General features: G+C 37.2%; 2 protein-coding genes across 15 annotated transcripts in view; one reads left to right on the top strand and one right to left on the bottom strand.

The window, feature by feature from the left end:
* Fhos (Formin homology 2 domain containing) overlaps positions 1 to 3,724 on the top strand; it is a 117,398-nt gene extending 113,674 nt beyond the window's left edge. For all 13 annotated transcript variants that reach the window (XM_064126619.1, XM_064126610.1, XM_064126608.1 and 10 more), the window contains one exon: positions 1,581 to 3,724. Coding sequence is in view for 9 of the 13 variants with exons in the window: in XM_064126608.1 (XP_063982678.1) it covers positions 1,581 to 1,654 (74 nt within the window). In the remaining 4 variants the exon portion in view is untranslated. The remainder of the gene's footprint in view (positions 1 to 1,580) is intronic.
* Positions 3,380 to 17,065, bottom strand: part of LOC135165388 (FK506-binding protein 2) — a 42,444-nt gene continuing 28,758 nt past the window's right edge. The window contains exons 2-4 of one of the 2 annotated variants that reach the window (XM_064126652.1): positions 8,944 to 9,107; positions 4,913 to 5,037; positions 3,380 to 4,334 (exon numbers count right to left, since the gene is read on the bottom strand). In XM_064126652.1, the coding sequence (XP_063982722.1) occupies positions 4,149 to 4,334; positions 4,913 to 5,037; positions 8,944 to 9,107 (475 nt within the window). In that variant the 3' untranslated portion in view covers positions 3,380 to 4,148. The remainder of the gene's footprint in view (positions 4,335 to 4,912; positions 5,038 to 8,943; positions 9,108 to 17,065) is intronic. The other variant, XM_064126653.1, reaches the window with a different exon arrangement.

The raw sequence follows: 17,065 nt of genomic DNA, 5'->3' as shown, positions 1-17,065 counted from the left end.
CTCTCACGCTTATTCAGTGATTCAGTCACCGCGCGTTCGGTCTCATATTCCGTAAAATTATCTCAACATTCGCAAATTCTAGGAAAATTTTATAAACTAATATTTCCTCGGGTATCCATACCAGTTTCACCCATGAAAACCCCATTGATTCTTCATACAAACACCTCGTCAATGATGCAACACGCAGATGCTCTTCCGGTTTGCAGCTTTTACGACGCCATTTCCGATCCGTCATTTCACTTACATCACTTCCGGTGTGCTACTTTTACAACGTCACATCCGGTCCACAATTTTTATGGTGTCACTTCCGGTCAGTCATGTTTTTACTGCACTACTTCCGGTCCACTGTTAGTTTTTACCACGTTATTCCCGGTCCACCAATTGTCATGCCATCAGATCCGGTCCGTTATTCTCATATCACCTCCCATTCGCCAATTTTTACGTCACATCCGGTCTGCCAATTACAACCAGCAAAAAATTCTGGACCGGAAGTGACGCAGAAAATAAAATCCAAAGGGGTGTTATTAAGAATGTTGACACGGATATAATGTCATCAGAAATGACAATGCAATAATGACAGCAGTGGAAATGTCAAAACTCTCAGCGATAACACGAAAAATGATTTTCCCAACTAACATCTACGCAGTTCCCCCCCTGTTCTCATCAACTTTCTCCACCAGGAGATAGTATTCCCGAAAGATACGTCACGAGGGTTCAACGTGCTAAAAGAGTGATGAGATGCCGGACGAGTTGGATGAGATGAAGAAGGGACTTTTCTGTAAAGTATAATAAAGTTTGGATGCACCACGAAAGACGCCAACGACGACTGAGAGGCACAAGCATTCACGAAAAAGAAAACTAGAGGAAGACGGAATGACGCCTTGGGGGGGTTTTTACAAGTAGGGGTTGAGGGGTGAATTGGAGGAGGGAACGATTTCTGGGCTTGCCGTGGCATTTCCCAGTTTACTCATAAAGCAGTTACGAAGTAGTTAAGCTTCGCCGTGAAAACTTGGCACGAACGATGGCATAACGCGTGGATGCATTAAGAAATTGACAATCGACGATGAGTGTGAGCCCCAGCCCCATAACTAGACACGAACCCTACGTTTTCCAATCCTATGTAGATATAATCATACATCACTGAGTTGTAAAATCCTATTCCAGTCAGTTCCTTCTGAATTTCCCTGGCTCTTCTGGACTCGTATAGAAATTACTAGTCGATAACTTTGTAGGTGAGAAATTTACTTAATGGAATTTCCCATTCTCGTTATTGGCTTTTGAATAATCGGAAACAGTTTGACGTGAATATCAAACTCAGAAGCTGAATTTTTTTATCCTGAAATACGTTCGACTGTCGTAACGACATTTGCATGTTGCATTTTTAGATTTTTTTTATTCATAGCTGTTGAAATGGAAATTATGGCATGGCTTTTGGCGTTTTTCCCAATGAAAATATTTCTCCTTTTGTGGAATGTTTTTCGCTGTTTTTATACGATCGAATCGAACAGTACGATGTCTCCTATTTCTGTTATTCTTATCATCGCTTGTGAATGAATAATGGATTGTTATGTTTTTTTCAGTGAGAAGAACGTTGAAGAATGGACTGTCGGAAGAAGAAAAGAAGCACATTGCTGCGTACATAAAAGGCTACTGAATCTATATTATTACGATAACTGTGATATATAATGTGCGCCATTGATGCCTCAGACGTTTTTTTTTGAGGTGATGAAGATGCAACGTTTTCGTCAGCTTCTCTCGGTGAATAAACGCAGTGAAAACGGAACGACTGTGGAAAGGCAAAGAAGAGTATCTCTGTTCGAAAATAAGGGGCTAAGAAAATTCAATAGAGGGGGGATATGATCTATGAAAACATATTTTCTGGTGGTTTTCGTGGTGAAAAATCATACGATGGAGATTGTAGCACGATAGATCGACTTTTATCACTTGATATTTGAATTGCAATGAATTTTCTTTTTCGATGAAAACATTTCGAATTGGATGAGAACATGTGCATTGCCGACATTGCATTTGTGCATTCAATCGTGCCTAGTCTCATTCCTCTTTCCTTTCCTCTTCTTCTCATTCGGTCTACCGCAGCTTGACTCTGCTGATTAACAAAAAATGTAACACCGACGTCAGGGCTCTTACGTAAATGGCGTCCTCGTGAACGTACCCCGGGAATTTCCCCAGTTTACGGAGCTAAAGTGCAATTTCGAAACAAAAAATTATGGGAATTTCTAGTTAACGCTTTCTGTAACTATTCAAGTTTCTCCGATATTTTGATTCGATGGTCGAAGATACAAATGGAAGTCGATCCATCGTGCTTCACTGTGATAAACTAATGAATCTTATAATTTCATTTATTCAATGATAATGGGGAAATTAAAACTTTGGGAAAAGCATTTTCCTGAGTGATTGGAAAAATTAACCGATTTTAGAATGGAGACTCAAAGTCAATTGCCTTATTATCTACGAGAACGTAGATGCACGATGAGATTTAAACTAGCCTTAATCTTTATTTTATTATCGATGAGATATCATGAATGGGGGATTATCATGTGAATAAATTTTTGTGATTGATGTTTCATGAAATAAAGAACGATGAATACATTACCTGCGTGTTTGTTTCGTTTATTCGGATCATTCAGTTAATCTAGATCTGTCTTCGGACTTCCGATGAAAAATATATAACGAAATGGCCGAACGGTTTATGAGAATGGTGGCTGTTGATCATGTTTCAATGAAAATATCGGAATTTAACGTAAATAAAAAAAAAAATTGCCATCCACTTTGGATTCGGGCATATTAATTAAGAATATTGAATTGATCGAGATGAACTGTAAACTCTTCACGTGTAAATTAACAGTATTAGCCACTGCACGATGCCATCAGTAAATTCAATTAAATTAAATTTTTATATTGCATTTAGTGAATTAGTGAAAGTCACGCAATTCTATCCATCGACGCTGAAACTGAGGGCTGTTCAGTTAATTACACTCGGCTCGCTGTAATATAAATCTCCCAATAGGTAAATGGGAAAATTTAATGACCATCAGAGCTTTTTTTAACAAAATGTGTACACGACACATGATTTATTATTAACCTTCGTCCAACTTTAACAACATACAATATAATGTAGTAATAAAACGTATTTTTAGTTTTACCTTAATAATGATAGCGACGAGAACGTCCATTTTTGTTATTTTTCTCTTAAAATCTTTCACGCTCTCTGAAACATTCTCACGCTCACAAAAAAATTATCAACTTCATTAATTTTCAATTTCACATATTACAAATTTTCTTATCAACTTATTCATGAAATGTTGGAATATTTTTTTTTCGATAGTCCAGAGTTGTTCTCAGAGTACCGAGGAAGTAGAAATTTTACAGATTTGTATGTCTTATTTACGAGACGTTCGGGGGTGAGGCGGGGGATATACAGAAGCATCAGAAGGATGGTGAAGGGTAAATTGAAATGATCAGGAAGATTGTCGGCAAAGATCCAGACTCACACGTTCACAAAATTCAGAATATATATATTTTTTTTTGTTTTTTTTTCATTTTCATAAACAAACCAGTCGCGTTGTAGGATTCAGGCGATCATTTCTTTAAACCTATGTATACTGCACTCAGGGGAATACACACAATCTCACTTTGTGCCCACTCATTCTGCAGAAGCATATGCACAAGAAAGAGTTCACAAATTTTCTCTTGAAAATCGAAATACATTTCGTCATAAGTACATTTCAGCACCTTTTTTTTACTCATTTAAAATTCACTTTCAGAGACACGTTCAACCTCTAGTTGTTTTGTTGAAATGATGAATGAAATTTCACTGAATTTTGGCCGGAAGGGTCAATTTCAAAGTTAAGAGAGCCAGCTAAGCCAAGATTTTCGTGGCCCTCTGGTAAAGTTTCGTCGTATTCCACAATCCAACATTTCCCTTTGTATTATTTTGCGTTGTGTACCTGTATCTGGCAGTTCTCTGACTTCTGGTACACCTCGTTATCAAGTAACTTGTAGCCCTTCCCTTCCTCCTTTCCTTTTGGATACAACAAGCAGTGATGACATTTTGCAAGTGGACCGTTGGAGAATGGCCCACTACCCCGATGACAACCTCGATAAGTATACTCTTGTGAACCAACGCCTCACAGTTCATCGTGCTTTGGACCACTGAACTCATCGTGCGAGATGAAGCCATTCTTATCAGTGTCCTCGTGTTGGAAAATCTCTTCAACTAATTTGTCGTGCTCGGCAACCATTTTCTTTATCTCATCGGTGTTATCACCTGCTTGCTCTGCCTCGACCATCTGTTTTCGGAGATATTCGCTGACCTGTGGCGATAAAATGAATTCATTCAATCTCATTTTACGAGTATTTTCGGATTTTTAGATTATAATCTGATGAAATTGCTATTGTATCGATTTTCTTTACTGCTCATTTGGAGTCGAATCGTCACTCAGACGGATATGGACACTTTCCAATAAAACAAGGGTATTTTAGTCTTACGTTCAAAACAGAGAGATCTCGGAAACGAAACTATGGAAACTATGAAAATAATTTATCACAATTTTCTCTGAAAATTCAAATTCAATTTTCCCTCTTATTATTCAGTCTATCACTCATTACTAATTCCCATAATATTTCTTATTACCAAAAATAATGACTCCAATTATATTTCAATCTTGATCGATTCTGGGGCCTACCAAAATGATGTGGACATTCATCTTTTGTTCTATCAACAGTTTTATCTGATTTCGTTTTCGTTAGACGAATGTGTCCAGACCATTACGGCAGATTAGTTTTCTGAGGACTTCTCAGACATCTTCATTTTACCAGGAAGTGTCAACATAATCATGCAACCATCACCGAGATTCCCACAATACAAGAGGAGCGAAAAAATCGATCTTGCCATTATCCTCACCTCCTCGCGAGAGAGCTGATTGTCCTTGTCCGAGTCAATTTCTTTAAAAACATTGGCCGTTGGTGGTGAATCACTGATGTTGATGAGTTCAACATCGAACAACAGAGTTGCATCTGAAATAAATATATAAAATATTATTATTTATCACGAGTATTTTTATTCCCGACTTATAAATCCCAGACGTCAATCTCAACTTTTCCATTTTCTCCTTATGGCCCTTCCCCATCCTCTTTTTCCCATATCACAATGCTATCAGCCATTGGCAAACCTCGTAAATCATTTACTAGCCAGTAGTAAATGATGAGTACATGGTTACATACAAGTATATACAGGTATTTCGTTGATATCAACTGGATGGTTGGACACGAGGGATTTTCAGAGTATCGGATACGTCGCGTCGAATCAACCGTCAATGGGAAGTGGGAAGTATTGGGGAGGATGAGATGAGACAGACATCCCTTTCACGTTGATCGTTCTCGCTGGATGCCACCTGACGATCTCCCCTCATGTTCAATAAATTTCACCGCACTTCGATTAAACGAGTGGGAGAGAAAAAAAAGGGAGATATATTTATGTCATCAAGTGAGATGAGGAGATAAATGGGAAAATCGAATTATGATCATTTGGAAGAGGGATGATTGTAATGGAAGTAGTTCAAGTAACTGAATTTCACATTGTCTCGAAAAATTAGTTCATTTATGGAGGGGGCAATGCAATTCTAATTTTCAAATCCAGAGATAATGAAAATTAATAAATAAATCGAAACTACGCGACAACAATATCCCGAAATGGTCAATCTACTGATAATGCAGTTGGCTGTGGAGTTCAATTTCCGCTGTTAGAATTCACTTAATTATTAGTATCAATTCAAGATGAGAAAATGATTTATTCTAATTTTGCAACTTGAACAAAGGATTTAATTCGAAGGTTCTCTAGTTGCAGAGTAATTTTAAAGGTATGGGAATAGGGAAAGACAATCGTAAATTTCACGTCATGAGGTCATAAGTGTCCGTCCGGGCCTTAAACACAAAAATTAATCAGGGAAAAATAGTGAAAGTGTAGAAATAAAATAAAAAATTTCTGCCAGTTATTTTTACTATTAACATCATACGGGTCTCATTAATTGCCCCCATACTCATTCGAATTATCTCCAATGCTATTGAAACTTCTATAATTAATAACCAATCGGAGGTACAACAATAATTGATATCTGTCACTCGTTTTGTTATAAACAGAATCGATGTAAACACATTTCCAATCTATGAAGGATAAATTTTCAACTGAATGGGATATCATGGACCAATTGGACAGCGTTGGGGTTAACGAACTGCACTACGCATTAATTACGGATGGTCCCGGTGCGATTAAATAGACGCTAATGAAATATGGTGCTCAATTATTCGCTGTTTGAACGAGTGAAATTGATAACTTCTCCTGGTCCCACCGGTATTACTCATCCTCTCATCCCTCTCCCATTGAATTTGTCATGAATTTGGACGAGTTTTTATAGATAAAAAGGGCAATGTTCAAGAGCTGACGTATGAGAATTTTGTCGGTCAATACTGGAAGCTATTTCATTTCAGCAATTTTCATACTGCAGCAAAAGGCTTTCAACAATTTGCTTATTAATTACGAATTTTGAATATTTTCAAATTGTTCTGAATTTGGGACGATATCATTTGCATCCTATTTCGCTCTAATAAATGAATAACTAGTCCTACTTGATCTATTCAATAACAATATCAAAACCAAAGCTATGCAAATATTTTACCAAATTCAGCGAGTTTGTGAGGAAAAAATGTAAATGTTTAAAAACTGATGTAGGCGATTTTACCAGTAACTAGTAGAAGCTATTTTATTCAAACATTTGGGAAACTCTCATGCTGCATAAAGGCTTTTAATGGTGCTCTCACGTTGATTACCCACAACTTTTGACAATTTACAAATTTTGACGAAACTCATTGCGAAAAAACTGAAAGAATGAATAAAGAATTGTTATAATCCCAGTTGCATATTTCCATAATTGAGTGAATGAGAATTCTCGTTGTAATTAATTTCACTGAAACTCTCAAAGCAATGAAAATGAGTGGCAAAGTTATAGTGCAGTATTTTTTTATGTCGTTAGCACACACGAGTATCCAACTTTTTCATTTTTCCATGTCACACCTACAATTTTTCTCACCCTGGAATGACGTTAATTCCCTTTTGTCCATGTGCAAGGGGAAGTGAGACAAAAAGAATATGGAAGACATTGACAATTAAAATTGTAAAGTAATTCGAAGAGTGACAGAGCCCTTTAATCTGATGCCGCTGGGACGAGAGAGTTATCGATTCAGTCGATCCCCTTCCCATTGCCGATTAGACCGCCGATAATTGCTGTACGCCAGTATATGTATGGAGTACAGTGAGCTGAATCATTTCAAAGTGTCGATATATGGTTCTCCATACTATTGGATATCGATTTCGTCGAAAATACCGCAGGACATACGTAACGGATGCCGCTGAATCCATATCCCTTTTTTTCATTCAAATTGGAAATGTTCAGATTTCCATTTTTTTGTTGCAATTTTTAATTGTAATTGGAAACGATTTTTTATCCTCCTGCTGTACCCTATATTCGTATTTGTAGTTTTATCCGGTTAGAATTTATAATACTACAGTTCTAATCAACGATCTGCTGTGACGAAGACCTTCCTGTCACGCCAAATCATCTAGAATAAAGTTAGTATTGTTGAGTGACTTGATTCAAATGAATTACCTCTCAGGGTCTCATACCATAAATCTAACTTCGTCGAGAGGACGTTACACTCGGAGAACAGGTGGCAATATAATTGGTGGATAGAGTCCACGTGCCATTATCTGTGTTTTCAACACAGAACAATTATTGTATTTACCAAATATTCATTTACTACAGAGTTGTAATTTTTTTTTAATTTCCCGTTTCTGCAGTCAAGTCATTACCGGACGCTGATCAGGTTTAAATGTTCTTGATAATACTGCTCTAGAACGTGATTATGTTTGATAAGAATTCGAGTGAACTCATTGACTAATTATGAACAGTAAAAAATTTATCAAAATTTTTCTCCCTCGAAGATGAGAAATTTAGAAAAATGACAAGTCATTCAGGGATTTCACTTAGGGCTCTGCACAATCTAGTGATTCTTAATGGCAATAAGATTGTCTTAATTGAAATTTAATTATGACACTAAATTATAAATAAATTCTCCTCTTAAATCAATGAATACTTGATAATTTGTTTTTTCTCGTTGACTATTATCTATATGTTTATCAATTAATGATTTTCAATTTCTCTATTGAGGCATCACAATATCGTCCATTTATCTCTGTTCTACATGGATCACCCACAATTATTCATGACATAGCACTTAAAATCATTTGGAGTAATGGAAGTTATTTTAAAATCACATTATATGTATCACTTTGTGACGTACATAAAGGTCATCGATGTCGATATTTCCACAAAAATGACTGCCACTATTTAACTGGGTTCTATCTTAAAAGCTGATGAAACCCATGAGAATCCGTGCGATTGATCACGTCAGCATTCCATTGACGCCGATCAGTCGCAAATCGAATTGTCGATTTACCGATGCAAATCTTTCTGAATAGATTTATTTAAACGGACTGAATTACGACGTCGATTCGACCTCGGGAAAACTATTGAAACAATTACAGGAGCCAAATTTGGGGAATACTCAAACGAGATACAATTTTCGAATTTTGCACGTTAAATCATCTTTCGAAAATGCTAAAATAGCGTCACCAAGGCACATCTACCTCAATTCACGAGTTTTAGGTGTTGAGGGTGGCAGAGAAATTCGCAGAGTTTGCAGGTAACATCCGGTGAGCATCAAATGAATACAATTTGGTGAACGTGAATACGACTAAAATTATGCGTATAAAATTTAACATGCAATTCCCTTGAAATGACTGAATCATTATAAATTCCCAATTCAATTCCTACTCGACGATAATTTATTTTTATAGAAAATCCTTACCTCCTGGAATAACATCACCAGCTCCCTTGGCTCCATAAGCCAGTTCAGGGGGAATTGTCAATTTCCTCTTCTCTCCAACGCACATATCGAGAAGCCCCTGGTCCCACCCCTTGATTACTTGTCCGACTCCAAGTTGAAACGTGAAAGGCTGATCTCTGTCCAGACTGTAACGAGAAAAAAAAATAAAACATGAGTAAAAAAATTCTCTTGAATAAACTAAAAAAAAATCACAAAAATACTGCAAATGTTTTCTTTTCTCCCCATGTGGTAGCCAATTTTATTCATCAATTCCGGCCATTTCTCGCACATTTACTGGGTCGATTCCCCTCAACTTTATCGCAGAAGTACAATTGTGCAAGCATGAATACTGACAGAGTGCGAGTTGCCTGCAGCAAGCAGTTTGGAAGTAATTGAAGCACTACTCAACGAGCGTACACACTCAAATGCAGATGTTTTGAAATCCTTTCAAAAATTCAGGCTGGGCCAAACATTGTTGCCATTTCCAAAGGTTCCATTAGAGTCAGCCCAGCACTTTTATTCCAAAAAAACCTTTTTTTTCATGATAAATTCCTTGAAAAATACCAAGTAATTCATCGTGTTGTTACTATCGGGGAGTAATTAATGTTAAACCCTCAACGACGTTTGGTGATAAATAAATTTTAGGAGATTTCTCCAGCGGCCAGGGAACTCCTGCGAGCCCGAAGTACCTCAGTGTCATTCAATTATTTCATCAACTAGCCTTGTTTACGAGCCACAACTTGGCAGAAACCGAGAGCTTATCCCTCACTGGCCTATATACACTAGTAGTAAGCTATGTCGTACTGACATTTACCAGAGCCCCAGGTTCGTGACTGGGGAAAAGGAGATAGACAACGGTGGAGTTTACAGTCGAAACCTGACCGTCGACCGTATTTCAACATTCGTGGAGAAACCCCCGGAATACCCTCGCCAACATCTCCCTCACTCAACTTTTTAACATTTTTGTTATGATCAAACATTAACTTCTACACAAAGTCCTATTATTGTAGTTGTGAGTGTACTATTATTTTGATTTTTAATGTGTGGGATTTGTTGTTTATTTAAATGGTTGGAAATGCATGGAGAGAATTTTTTTTATAAAAATTAAACTTTCCTTTGGTAAATGGGTATTTGCAGAATGTTTTGTTGTATTGTTTGTATTTATTTTTCGTTTAAGAAATGCTGTTCTGGTGAGAATAAATAATATATGACCTATGGCAAATTTTACCCTTTCAGTTCAGTAATTTTTGGCTCAATGTCAATAAAAATTGTGGGTTTGATTGTTTTCCCTGAACTGTGGACATTTTTGATAAAAAACTAAATAAAAACCACTGGCTTTTTGTTTCAAATAAATGTGATGGTACGCAGACTGGTTGAATGAATGAGTGATGTAATTATTCAAATGAGCAAGTGTGTCCCATAAGTGGATTATTTGTATTTGTGTGTTCATTGCCATTTTTGCATTATCATCATTTTTAATTCAGGTCATCCCATTTTGTTTCAAAGGGAGGAAAAAATTCAATAAAATTCGCTGCAGGTGATACCACGAGAGCTTCAAAAATAAAAAAATCACGAGTATGAAGCGTGAGCCATTTTCTTCCAAAAGTGGGACGGCTTCGTTTGCGTACCAGCGACCTTGAACGGATTACGGGATTAATTTTTAAGGTCGAGTGATATTTGTGAGGGAATTTTGGCAACCAAAATTCTGTCAAGAGGAAGAAACAAAAATTGTTTGTTAATTTTGACTAACAAATCTAGTCAACGGAAAAAATTGCCAATTTGATCATCAAAAATGGTCAACTGAAATTTTAAGGAGGAAAATTCCCTCGAAAGAAAATTTGAAATTCAAAATTCACTCATCCACTCCCATAAAAAAAAATCCGGAAAACGATTTCTCATGACGTTTCCCCTGAATTGTTTCGTACTTTCGACTGAGTATTTCTCTCGTGTACTTTTCCATTGACAGTACTATTCACCAGTGATAGTATTTCTTATACCAACTGAATAAACCGGAGAATAGTCCCTGTTACTTCCTCCCCACATTTTTTGTTTTTCCGAAAAACCTGGAAAATTCATTGAGAGCTTTTGGCAAATATCGAAGGGTGCAACCAATAAAGAGTTGTTGTTGACTGCATGAGCAACCCCGGTGAATACTCCATTCCCAACTCTGTAACACAACCAATTTTCGTACCATTGTTCTGGACTTTTCCAATGACAAACTTTTTCAATGAGAAAAAGTTGTTTCGTTAAAGGTACTAAAAAGTAATAGGTGAAATCGATAGTTTCATAACAATTGAAATCGCAAATTTCTATACTTTTCCAGTAGTACTATCTCTATTCAGTCAGCCCTCATGTTTTACGAAATACGTCTATTCTCCTGTGAAATGCATTTTTTGTTACATACAACCGTTGTTTATGTTGGTAATCTGCACATGATTTTTCTCTTTCCGTACATGCGCGGGTATGTACACCAAAATTGTTCACCGAATTTTCCCTAATAACCGAACGAATTTCAATAGTTTGATTCCCCTTAAATATCGGTTAAATAAAATGAGAATAAAATGCAAGAAAAATGAGAAAAAAATTGGTAAAATTAACTTGACGCAAGTTGTGAAGGCAATGGATAAGGTAATGAACCGAAAAGCAATTAAAATAAAACATAGAAAATTGAAGTAATCGCCGTTGCAAAGCGCTCGTTGGCTATTATATTCTCCATTCAATACAGACCCAACTTGCCACTCGTTTTTATCGCAATTCCCCCTGCACTGCCACAATTTTATCATCAAAAAGTGGTTATAATTAATCCACGCCCCTCGATATCGTGACCAAAGCGAGTATAACTCATTTATTCTCTTTTTACCGAGGGATGAAGCGATAACGCAGGGAACATTATGTCTCCGAAGCTCCCGTTCTTGAGGGATTTTAACAATTCAAGGGGATGTCACGGGTTCACGTGATATATCTCCAAGCCCCCCAAAAAAAAGCTGACAAGAAACGAAATAAGGTTTTTCCCGGGAGGGAAGACACTCGCGGCTAAAAAAAAAATCTCCTCACATTCTCACGAAATTAATTGAATTTTTTATAGAGCGAGATAAAGCGATAATTTGATTGCAATTCAAGTTGTTTCCCGGGGGCTGATTAATTCGTACAAAGTGGAATAAAATATTCCGCCTGTATAGTAGTTGGATACTGGATAAAGATACGATGAGAAAAACAGATTGACATTAATTTTTCATAACTTTCAATCCCCCGTGTGGATAGAAGTGAGGACGAGTGTCGCCGAGGACATTTCGTCGCTGCGTAAAATGCATTTGACTCGAAAGTCTCATGGCCCGAGACTCTTTCTACATTCTAATGTCTTCATTTGAATATCCTCATCCCAATCTCCACTCCAACGAATCCACTCCATTTTGTCTTCGTCCTGGATGGCCATTGTTATTATCCCGTATCACTCCTGCCCGCCATCTTTTATGTATACATTAATCTCATTTGAATGTTAGAAATGGTGAAGGCAACTGCCTGCAATCGCATTAATAATGATTTTTCCGTCATGAGAATAATAAGGAAATTACGTTTTCAAAACCCAATTTATGTTTTTTTTTATAAAAAGATTCAAAGGAAAAGTCGTCACTGTAACTTATTGATTGGAGGAAATTTCCGTTTCAATCGTTATTTTATCCTCTTAGTCAGCCCATTATGATTAAATAATTTTATATCACTTTTCCCTGAAAACAGAAAATAAAATGAGGGGAGCATCAGATATCAACGAACGACTATAAAATTAATGTCAGAATTACACTCTCGACTTGAAAAAACTCGAACAACAGCGGTGCACAATACGGAAAGAAAAACATAAATTTCTTTCACTCGCTTGTTCCAAGCTTATGCACACGGTTACATGAAGATATACAATTTTCCAAGGGGCTATGATATTATGTACACCTTCGGGCTACTGTCAGAGCCACCGCTGGGGTTCACCCGGGAAAAAAATGAGGCCTGCAAGATGCGTCCAAGGCACCCGTTACTGAAATTTATTTTCCGCAAAAACGGGAAAGAGAGTAATATTAAAAAATAAAACAGTCTTTGCGTGCCTTCTCTTCGTTGCAAATCCGCCAGATAAAGAGGATGTAAAGGACTGAAAAAGAATGAAGGATAATGCGGCTGGATAAAAAAAAATTGATGCAAAAGCGTGAGAAATATCAAATAATATTTCCCTCGAAGGTGGTATTTTCCCCCCCTCCATTTTCCCTTTTCATTTCTCCTCATTCCCTTGAATTTCAAAAAATACGAGTCTCGTTAACATATCAAAGGTGGCAAGAATATTCAAATTTACGACCGACAAAGCCAAAATACAGTGCACGAGTCACTATTCCTCTTTCAACTTTAAAACCTCATAGCCCTATTCCCCCGCCACTCTATACATTTTCGCAAGAAAAAAAAAAAACCTCTACCCCATTCTTTATTACGAACGGTGAGAAAAGCCCTCATATACATGTACGCTAGGATGAGCTTTAACCTTTCGATGAATAAAAAGAAAAACTCTCGGCCCATTTGGCCCCACCCCAGCTCCTCCCCCCTCCTCTTCAGGAAACTTCATTTTACTTCGGAATTTTTATCTAGACTGTGGTAGTATATATCTTCGAGCTTAAGCTCTTTATTGTCCGGTCATATATTGCGTACGGATTTCATTCACCTACCCCTTGGGAAAATTCCTATATAAAAGGCATACCGCTTCTTTCACTCCCCATACTCCCCTCCTCCCCCATTGCCCTTACACATATCGACCCGTCATACATTTTCAAAAAGAAAAATAACGATAAGAAGCCCTTGCATGATGGGGGGTGAGGGTGGAGGAAAGAAATAGAATAAATGTGAACAGGGTCATCAAAAAGTTGAGTTCTCCAATCATTTTCAAGATTCTCTTGTGCCCTATAAACGGTTATACGAAGGGAAAGTATCAATTCGAAATGACTGTGTGAACGTATATCAAGGATGTGTCCCAAAAGAATGCGATGGATTTTTGGATTTTATTATTGGTGGTTGGGATTACAAAAGAAAAAAAATTACAATTAACAATAAATGACACCTGAAAAAAATTATGAAATTGCAAAAATATGAAGAACATGAAGAAACACGTGGGGTTAATTTTAATTATCAAAATATTATTTGTGTTGTTTCTTAGAAAAGTATTCGTAACGCGATTATCGGTTTAAATTGTAGATAAAATATTGCCGCGAGATTAGTAAGTAATTATAATTATCTGTGTAGAGGGGGAATGATGAGTTATATGAGAGAGAGAATATATGAATGGTGGAGAATATTTCTTTTGGTGCACAGGTCGATCAACAGTGATCGTCATTGAAAATGATCAAAATACATTTATTTAATATTGTATATAATCATAGGTAGATATAATAAACATATACATGGTATGTATATCATACGATTAATTTATATATTCACCTATCCATATTAATAACGGAATAAAAAATGAACTGAATAAGTAATTTAATTGTAATTAACTTTTTTCGTAGTCTACCGTAACTTTAAACCTGAGCCAGGGCATATAGATCGTTAAAGAAAATCGTGACTTTGCGTTTTAACTATCGGAAAAAAACACACGTGCGCCTACAAATGTGTACGCAATTGATGACTAAATGAACTATCGCTCAGGGGAATAAATATGTTCTCCTCAGTCGTTAAAATTCAGCATCAAAGGATATACTCATTGCATCATTTTTGCACCCCTCCACCCTCTCTCCTGACGCGATAACACATATCGATTCGCCGTATATTTTTAAAAACAGCCATAACGATAAGAATTCCAAGGGGTGGGATCGGAATAAATGTGAACAGGGTCATCAAATAAGTTGAGCGTCTCCAATAATTTTGAAGATCCTTTTGTGCTCTATAAACGGTTATACGAGGCAAAAGTATCAATTCAAAATGACTGTGTAAACGTAGACCAGTGATATGTACCAAGTACCATAGGGTGAGGCGTTACTCTCGGTACATGCCACCATGTTAACGACATGAACCATAAAGACGATCACAAAACTTGTAAATTATGATTTTATATCACGGAAACGATGGAAGAGTCGAAGATTTGATGACGATAGCAGTTCCAGGGAGAAATCCCCGGTTTACATTCCATATAAATAAAGCCATTCAATTTTGAATAGTTATTGATGATATCCGTTATGAGGTAATTACCTGAATTCTGTTCAGACATTCAACAACTTCTCGCTTACTCCGGGCATTGTAGTCCGAAGTCAACAATACTCCGCTGGAATATTCCAGCCGGAACATAATTGGAGAGCCCTGAGCGAATGGTTTTATGGAGAAAAATATTTAGTTATGGTAAATCATATCCAGGAGAGTGAAATAGTTCGATAGTAATTGCGTTATTTTCCAAAGGAGACGAAAGCCAGGGGAGAAATGTCCACCCTGACGATGTAGAAAGAGAATAATTCTTGAAAAATTACGTGTCTGTTCTGTAATCTGTCAGTCAACACAGTATTGAGGAAAATTACGAAACATTTTTTCACGGAACATTGGATAATTTTTCTGGAACGTCCTGGGCTTTTTCCTGAAAGCTCATTGAAAGAGTGCTTTCAAGAATGTGATTTCATTGTCGAATCCAAGACTGATTCAACCTCAGATGGGGTAAATGTTCCATTCAGCCCACATAATTATTACGTTCATAAATAACGTACCTCATTGTACCCACTTGTATTCTGCGTATTATTTAGTGAGAGCTCTGTACTTTTTATTGGAATATATAATATTTAATGAACATTTTCTCCATGTGCGTAGAAACAAGCGAGAGGAGCGGGCTTTTTTGTCACGAAACATAGATAACCGTTGACTCACACACTACTTATTTTCCATGTTTTTTATTTGCACGAATTCCATTGATAGTAGCCATTCTCGTAGATTTTTTTTCCTTCAATTATTTATCCAAATGGAATTGTCAAAAGTTTATTTCTCATTTTTTTCTGAATTTTCGGGAAACTATTTGTCCCTCGAAACGTTTGATCCTAAAAAGTTAAAAAGCCTGCGTCGGTTTTATCAACCGGGTTACGCATATTTACATGATCATTTTTTAATTCCCCTTCATTCAAATAATCCATCCCATAACATCATTCATTTATTATAAAAATTCATCGAAAAAAGGTAATAAATTCGTCAGTCCATACAGACCTCCCCACCGACACTGAAACCCACATTTCGACGTATCATAACATTCTATGCAGTTTCCCTGCAACATAAAAAAATCGACGAATCATAAAAATTTTATACGAAGACACAAAACTCACAACCGGATAAAAATCCCGTCTCCATTATCGACGGGCCCCAGACTCCTGAGCGATAATCACTAAAGACACGAGTGTTCGCTCAATCTCCGAGTAAAAACGATGGATGATGTCTAAAATTACCAATCACCGACGAGCTCAGACATTCCAGATCTTCTCATCCCCCCTATTGGACCCCAAAGTCCTCAATAATTCACTAAATGACTCCAGAAATACCCAAATCAGATAATCCCTCGTGCATAATTCGCTAACACATGAATTTAATTGCGATACCTGAGATATGAAGCTAAAATCGACAACTCCAAGATTAAAAGTCACACCTAGTAAAATCCCCAGGGAGTTTGTATTATCAAAAACCAAAACTTCCTGGGGGACAACACTTGATCATTAACCCAAGCGCTCTCAATTTCCCCCGGGTAAACCCATAGAAACTTGAATTCGCGAGCTGCAACAAAGAGCGATTCAAGACAAAAGAAGTGCGAGAAAGATGATTCTCAGGTAAATCTGGTCCATGCACCATCCCCGGGGCATTTTCCGACTTTCTTATCCCCCTGTTTTCCTTCTGCCCCCCCCCCTCCTCACCCCATTCATCCTCTAAATTTCAAGTGCGAAGATACGTACAACGGTGGCTTAATGCAGATTTAGATAGCTTCGGGGCTGGATGGCGTGCCCAGCTTTTAAGTCTCGAGGACTTACGCTAATTAATTTATAGACACCCATTTATACCCGATTCAGAGATGCCCCGAAGCTTTGGTGGTACGGTCTAGTACCGTTGGGCTTTTCTACGT

Source organism: Diachasmimorpha longicaudata, chromosome 8, assembly GCF_034640455.1.
Source record: "Diachasmimorpha longicaudata isolate KC_UGA_2023 chromosome 8, iyDiaLong2, whole genome shotgun sequence".
In the NCBI taxonomy this organism is placed as follows: Eukaryota; Metazoa; Arthropoda; class Insecta; order Hymenoptera; family Braconidae; genus Diachasmimorpha; species Diachasmimorpha longicaudata.
This window is presented reverse-complemented; position numbering and strand designations above follow the sequence as displayed.